Consider the following 8,188-nt stretch of genomic DNA (forward strand, 5'->3'; position numbering starts at 1 on the left):
GACAGGCAAAAGATTTGAAGGCTAATTTATGCGCACATCTTACGATCTTTCTAGTGTGTGGGCACCTTAACAGTTTACTTTTCTATGTTTTAAATTTGATTTATACAGTGAAAAGTTGGGTACTTATGGAGTATTACGGCTCCCATCGTATGGCATCGTATGCCATATGTAGTGGCATACGATGGCATGCGATGCAATACGATATTTACCGATTTTTGAGCATTTTTGCTCAAATATCGTATGCCATCGCATCCCCATCGTATGGCATCGTATGCCATATGTAGTGGCATACGATGGCATACGATGCGATACGATTTTTTACCGATTTTTGAGCATTTTTGCTCAAAAATCGTATGCGATCGCATCGGATGCCATACGATGGCATCCGATGTGATGCGATGGCACCCGATTTTGCACTGAAATGCATCAGAATGCATTGAAATGTGTATTAAACTAGTGAAATGCCCCCAAATGTTATTTTTCATTGTGCACCACCCCCACTATCAACGTCAACCCGAAGCGTGGCGAGCGCAGCGAGCCCGCGAGGGGCGGCGGTACGCGTCCTACGACCTTTTCATACCCCCACTATCCACGTCGGCGTGGAGTTGAGAATAGAATAGTGTGGCGAGCGTAGCGAGCCATCGAGCCCGAAACGTGGAGAGCGGACGCGGATACCTGTGAAGCCCGCGAGGGGACGCGTATAGCTGTGAAGGTATCCGCGTCCCCACGCGGGGCTCGCTGCGCTCGCCACGCTTCGGGCTCGGTGGCTCGCTGCGCTCGCCACACTATTCTGTTCTCAACTCCACGCCGACGTGGATAGTGGTGGTATGAAAAGGTCGTTGGACGCGTACCGCCGCCCCTCGCGGGCTCGCTACGCTCGCCACGCTTCGGGTTGACGTTGATAGTGAGTGGGGGTGGTGCACTATGAAAAATGGCATTTGGGGGCATTTCACAAGTTTAATACAGATTTCAATGCATTCTGATGCATTTCAGTGCAAAATCGGGTGCGATCGCATCGCATCGCATCACATGCGATTTGATCGCATGCGATGCGATGCGATTTTTAGAATACAATCAGGATACGATGAAGGTCGTGGGAGCCGTGATACTCCACAAGTACCAAAAGTTGTCAGGTTTTGTTATTATTAACCTTTCAGTTCTGACCAGGAAGATAAAATACATAAAGATAGATCAACATTGTTACAGTATCATATCATCACTTTATATGACATAGAAACTAATTGCTAATAAAATGCCTTAGGTACAGTACTTCCTGGAACAGTTCCCAGCACTCTAGCTGCACCTGTTTCCCAGGTGTAATCTGTTTGTGTAACGCCCACACACAGCACCATGATATAAGGATACATAGATTTGGATGTGCACATACTGTAGACATCCCCTCAACCAACATAGAATTAGCCATCACTGAAGACGCAGTTCACATTATAAAACAAACCTTAATTCAAGATGCTTTCTACAGCTGCTAAAGTAAGTACTCTTCCAATGTAAATGTAGATATTTTACGCATTTTGGAAAAATATTATACAATATAAGATGCCTTGGGGCAGATGTGTTAACCCTTCACAAGAGATAAAGGCAAGGGTGATAAAGAGAGATAAACGTCCAGCCAATTAGCTCCTTACTGCCATGTTACAGGCTGTGTTTGAAAAAAGTCAGTAAGGAGCTGATTGGCTGGACATTTATCTCTCTTTAACACCCATGCATCTTTCTCTTGTTAAGGCTTAATACATTTGCCCCAGTATTCCATATTTCAAATTGATCAAATATACTAAAAACCTTTTGTAAATAGACCTACACTACTAACCAACTTGAAGATAATTGTAATGTCACCATTATTTTGTATGTTCATATTATTGTATATATTGTATGGTTTATTATTGTATCTATAGTATCTGTCATATAAAAATATTACATTTGCTTATATAAAATATTTACATGTATACCAAACTTCCCAATATGACCCAATGCCATATACAGTATTCTGTTACCAATTACAGTAGGCTGTGGGCCATCACTGGTGTAACAACAGCAGCTTAGCATTGGTTAGTTAAGTTTGAACAATGCATAAACTTGCATAAAGGTGTTTGTGGGTGCGAAAGCTGTAGCAAGTGCTGTACACAAGGTTAGGAACAGATATGTCACTGGAACCACTGAAAATAGGAAGGCATTGAAAGTAGAAAAGCATTTGTAATAGGGATTCCTTGTATATAAAATAAATAAAATAAGAGAAAATGCTATTTTAAGGGGGTAATTACTTGGTGAAAGAAAAAATGTGCCTTCTGCCTTACATGTTATGAGACGTGTTTAAAAAATGACAGTTAAGGTCTAATTGGTTAGTACTTTATATGTAACAATTTTATCTCTCTACAATCTCTGATAAATACTCTCCGTAAAAAAAACAGTAAAAATATATAAGATAATTACACACAATCTATTATAGTTTATAATGTTGCCAAGGAGATGTGTAATACCTAATGTAAAGATACTGTACAAAGCTTCAAATATCTATATAAATAACATGGAACAAAACGTCAACTTAGTTATAATACCTATATTATTATTCATATGATTCATAAACATCCTAGCACCTGATGTGTGTGTACCTCTAGCATGTTCAACCTTAAACATTACTTAACTTATTTATCCTAAACCTGAAATAAAGACTCGGAGACATGGGTTTGGCAGAAATTGTTAGCTGATCATTTATTTAAATCTTAAGCTAGATTAAATTCTTTAAGCTAATTAAATAATGGTGGCCAAGAAAGAAAGGCTACTTAACTAAAACTCCACCCCCACTCATAGCATACGTAATCAAAAACTACCCTATCAAGCGGTATCCACTCCACCTACTGCATCGACTCCCACCCAGCTGGGTGGGCTCGCTGCCCCCGAGCGGGTAATCGAGCGAGAGGCCTAAGCCAATGAATAGGCAAGCGCACCGAAAACAATCTATATACGTTGCATAACTAGCAAATGAAGGCTAAAACTTATAACCTGCCGTTCTTTCCCGCCTATCAGCCAACGCGATTAACCCCCCCCCCCCCACCTCCTAATATTAACCGGGGGAAGGGAGGGTGGGAAAATCCAGCAGGAAAGAGGAAAAACTCCTCCTCTTCCTGCTCTGATATCCCAGCTAACTTGCCATTCCCTCTAACCTTATTGGGTCCCCGAGTCACATGCTCCCCAAGGGTCACACACACAGCATTGGATGTTTAACCCACTCCATGCCTATTGCTGGCATTATGTTAACCTTATGCTGCTAACTACAGCATTTTGCCTAATGAGTACTAATTGTACAATTAGAACTAATTGCGTAAATGTTCATGTTGGATGTAACAAGCAGCACAACATGATAAAGTGTCATAGGACATGGTTACAGTGACCAGGATAAGAGTGTGCTTTGATAAAATAGAGCTCTCTGTGGATTTCACAGCACATAGAGTACATTAAAGATATATTATATTCACATAGTATTTAAACTACAGATGTTACCATCACATGGCATTAACATGTATGCTACAATATATAACGAATATATATTCAATAATTTATTTTTTATCATTCTTAGAACACAAAGAGCCTTCATCAACTATCAAGGCAAATTCACAAGTTGACAGAGAAAGGTAAATATCTTCACTATCCACTTCATTATCATTTTTATTTTTTGGAAATTAAATTGGTGACTGCAATCATGTTATCAATACAATATTTGTAACATATATATGGTGCCAATGAGACATTAACCTTGAGCTTTTACCCTAGTGTATAATCAGTAAAAAGTTCTAGTATTTAATAAAACAGGGTAAATACTATTTTGAAAGTTTCATAAGATTAAAAATGGCCCCATTTTAATTGAAAAAAGAAATGTAAATCAGGAAAGTTAGAAGAAATGTTAATGTGCTGTGTCTCTTATCAGTGGCTGTGGGAAACCAGTTAGATGAATCCGTCACCAACACTTTTGCCTCATTCATCCATGAGATCCGCCCAGATCACCTGTCTGCTATTGTGCGGCACAGAAGCAAGCGCATGATCCTGGACAGCATTGGGGTCGGACTGGTCGGCAGCACAACTCATGTCTTCAATATCGTGGTGAAATACTGCCAGGTAATACATGGGGATGATCTGTGATAGTGTATGTCATCATTTGAGTTATGAGGATATGGTTACAGAACTATGGACTGAAAGATAAAAACTCTAATCTGAATACTGTATGAAAGTATAATGTAATAAGTAATGGATCAAATAGATATGTAAATTTAATATTGTACACAATTATTAACCCTTATATGAGAGGGTAGGGAGAAAATTAGAAAGATTAATCAAATTTAGAAATAAATTCTATAACTGGTGATCACCTACGTGTCACTAACGGGGTTATTCTAGTTCACTGTTTCTGACAAATTCCTTCTTAGATGGACAAAACCATGTGCACTGCAGGGGGGCAGATGTAGCATGTGCAGAGAGAATTAGATTTGACTGAGATATTTTGTTTCTGTGCAGAGCAAATACTGACTGCTTTATTTTTACACTGCAATATAGATCTCACTTTGAAATAAACCCCACCCAAATCTAATTCTCTCTGCACAAGTAACATCTGCCTCCCTGCACTGCACATGGTTTTGTCCATCTAAGAAGGATTTTGTCAGAAAGAGTGAACTAGAATAAGGCCCTAAGTCACAGTGAAAATATCATAAGAATATTCGTACAGTCAGAAGGGAGAGCTCCCTAAGATACGATGCCATCCGTTCATATGGACAATTTGCAAATGCTATTATAAAACAACTACACCGTTACTGGATTCCTTTGTGGTGAGAGATAAATACAAAATAGTATATTATTAGGTATAATAGAAAATATATGTGAAATATCACTCAGTGAGCGTATAACTGTTACGTTGGTGCGATCGTTATGCAAGGTCACCATACCCCAAAATGTAGGAGAACGCTGCCTCAAATTATAGTTATACAATAATTCAGAAACACTAAGGTCGGCAAGTTTGTGGACCATAAGACCCGGATCTATTCTTCTTATACAAGCTTTTAACAAATGTTTTAAAGATTAACATCATATTGTTTTCTTGTTTCAGGACCTGTATTCTTCAACATCTGGAAATTCTGCCCTTTGTTCTGTCTATGGGCAAAAAGGTTTAAAGCTCTCCCCAACCCTGGCTGCGTATGCCAATGGAGTAGCTGTAAGTAGCCTTTACTATAAATAAGAGTAATACCGTAATGATTCTAAAGCTGCACAGTGAATCTAATCGTCTCACATTCACCTTAGGCTCACTCCATGGACTTTGATGACACGTGGCACCCTGCCACACACCCGTCTGGTGCCGTGCTTCCTGCCATCCTGGCACTGTCACAGATACTTGCACAAGGCAGAAAGATCAGTGGTGAGGAACTGCTGACAGCTTTCAATGTGGGGATTGAAATACAAGGAAGACTTATGGGTTTCTCCAGCGAAGCAAAGAGCATTCCCAAAAAGTGAGTAGTTAGTCCCATTTGTTGATGAAATATTCAACAAATGACTTATGTTTGTGTGTCTGTGTTTGTGTGTGTACATGTGTATACATCCGGATGAACGAAGTGGGGGATGCGAACAATCGGCGTACAAACACTGACATTACCAGGGTTCTTGCAAGTCTACTTAACTGTCCTCCAACCCTCCCTCCCCACATTTTATCCTAAGCCTCCCTCCTGCAGCCTATAGATGGGAACACAGTGGGTGATACATCATTAACGATAAGCACAATAAGGGCTTACCCCCAATATCGTTAATGATGCATGCTCAATGTCATCAGAAAATGCATGTGCAGAACATGGGGTGGGTGACATCCTTGACCGATAGTGTGTTGGCACTATATCATTCTCCTTTGGCACCACTAATATAGTTAACTATAACGGAGGGTGCGGTGTGTTCCCAGCTTAACACTTCCCGGTAGTTCCTACCCTAACCCCCATACCATGTCACCTGAATCTAAATCCCTGCCCCACATCCTACACCTAGTCTCCCCTTCTAAGCGCCTAACTTTATCATCCTGGTGGATGGGTTGCCAGCAGTCATAATATTGGTGCTGGAATCCCGACTGTTGCCATCCCGAACATACGTATGTGGGAGGGTTAGCTTTAGGCCAGGAGGTTGGAGGAATAGGGTACCTAGGGTAACATACCTCGTAAATGTCCCGATTTACGCTGGAATGCCCTGTTTTTTTGGGACGGTCCCGTGTGCTCTGCACTGCTCTGTGGTGAATAGAAACTGTGCAAATGCATCTATTCCCTATTGCACACAGCATCTATTCCCGGATACAGAGTGGCTGGGGGCATGGCCAGGGTCTCACAGAGCTGGCCATGCCCCCACATCGACTAAAATGGGGGCATGGCCTCGCACAGGATCCGACTACCTGTCCTTCACATGTTGGGAGGTATGGGGTTAGGCTACCTGAGGGAAGGTTAGGATTAGGCTGTCGGGAGGGAGGGTTTATATATAACCAATAATGGGAAAAACAGGCATTATGCTAAAGAAAATTATATTTTAGCTGGACATGGAACTATACGGCATGATCATCTTACTAACAAATACTGTAAATGTTTTTATTTTACCAGTAAATGTTGTTGTTATTATTATTATACCAGATAACGTGTATATGTTTTTGTCATACAAATTAATAACGTATATTTCCTCAATACAGATTTCATCCACCATCCGTGGTTGGCACCATGGGAAGTGCAGCAGCATCAGCAAAACTTCTCTCATTGGACAAAGATCAATGCACTCATGCCCTGGCGATAGCAGCCTCACTCGCTGGTGCTCCTATGGCAAATGCTGCCACCCTGGCCAAGCCCCTGCATATTGGCAATGCCACAAGGTTAGGTCTGGAAGCTGCTATCCTGGCTGCTAAGGGAATGGAGGCCAATACTCTCATACTGGATGATGTGCCCGGCTGCGCTGGGTTTAGTGCATTTTATGGCGATTACCAGCCTAAGCCATTATCTCCACCAGGTAATCAGTATGAATTTCTCCTTGAGAAGCAAGACATTGCATTCAAGTCCTTTCCTGCACATCTAGGAATGCACTGGATCGCTGATGCTGCCGTCTCAGTTAGGAATAGATTTGTCCAACAATATGGCTCATTTGACCCATCCGCTATTCAGTCTATAGTTCTTAGAGTCCCAGTATCCAAATACATTAACAGGCCCTATCCAGACTCAGAGCACCAGGCCCGCCACTCTTTCCAGTTCAATGCCTGCACCGCACTCCTGGATGGGGAAGTGAATGTCCGTTCCTTCCATGAAGACACCATGTTTCGTAAAGAACTCCAGAATCTCCTGAGCAAAGTGGTGGTGGAACATCCTCAAGATAATGAAGCCAACTTTGACAAGATGTATGCAGAGGTGGCTCTGCTGCTGAGAAATGGGGATCTGGTGACCGCGAAATGTGACACTTTTTATGGACATTGGAGAAAACCGCTGAGCAGAGAATCACTGCTGAAGAAATTCTCCTCCAATGCCAGACATGTCCTGCAGGAAGACCAGGTGCAAGGTGTAATACAGATAGTAGACAATCTAGAGAGTGTCAGAGACAGCTCCCTACTGCCATTGCTACTTCAGTAACTCATATAAGATTTACTCTTTCTCTGTTTACAGCAATTCTAAAGCAGGACTTTAGGATGGTATTTATTAATTAATGTATTAGTATTTATATTTACTTTTCTTGTTGGATTTATGAAACATTAAACTGTTAAAATAGCTACAATGTGTAACACACCTGTCAAAAACTGAAAATAGTTATATAATGAAATTGCATCTTTGTTGCTTTGCTACATCTTTGAAGGCTGGCATCATCACCCCCACATCTCTGATTTATAGCAGACCAATGTGTCTGGTGAGGTTATAGCAACTTAGCTAGGCAACGTATTACTAGGTCCACAGATGCCACATCTTCTTGGCATATTAATGAGATTGGGGGTCTACATTTGATGGTAAATGTCTACCAGTATATATATATATATATATATATATATATATATATATATATATATATATAGATATGTCTAGTGTCCGTTTGTGTGTCTCTGAAACACTGCCAATGATGCATCTCTTTCTCTCTGAAACATGCACAAACACAGAAGTAATCACAAGGTAGCAGACTAGCTTTCAAAGCATTCGCT

General features: G+C 41.0%; 1 protein-coding gene across 1 annotated transcript; it reads left to right on the top strand.

The window, feature by feature from the left end:
- Positions 1–1,467: 1,467 nt before the first annotated feature.
- Positions 1,468–7,806, top strand: LOC146036869 (cis-aconitate decarboxylase-like). The gene is made up of 6 exons (XM_083160724.1): positions 1,468–1,488; positions 3,590–3,644; positions 3,938–4,125; positions 5,108–5,212; positions 5,299–5,504; positions 6,710–7,806. Exons 1-6 carry the CDS (start codon positions 1,468–1,470, stop codon positions 7,629–7,631), a joined length of 1,497 nt encoding a protein of 498 aa, XP_083016850.1. The 3' UTR covers positions 7,632–7,806.
- The last annotated feature ends 382 nt before the right edge of the window (positions 7,807–8,188 follow it).

The sequence above is a fragment of the Crinia signifera genome, chromosome 9 (genome assembly GCF_055691185.1).
Source record: "Crinia signifera chromosome 9, ASM5569118v1, whole genome shotgun sequence".
In the NCBI taxonomy this organism is placed as follows: domain Eukaryota; kingdom Metazoa; phylum Chordata; class Amphibia; order Anura; family Myobatrachidae; genus Crinia; species Crinia signifera.

Coding starts and splice junctions, on each gene's coding strand:
- LOC146036869 (XM_083160724.1), top strand. CDS start 1,468: ATGCTTTCTACAGCTGCTAAA. Junction 1,489..3,589: donor TGCTTTCTACAGCTGCTAAA/GTAAGTACTCTT, acceptor TATCATTCTTAG/AACACAAAGAGCCTTCATCA. Junction 4,126..5,107: donor TCGTGGTGAAATACTGCCAG/GTAATACATGGG, acceptor TTCTTGTTTCAG/GACCTGTATTCTTCAACATC.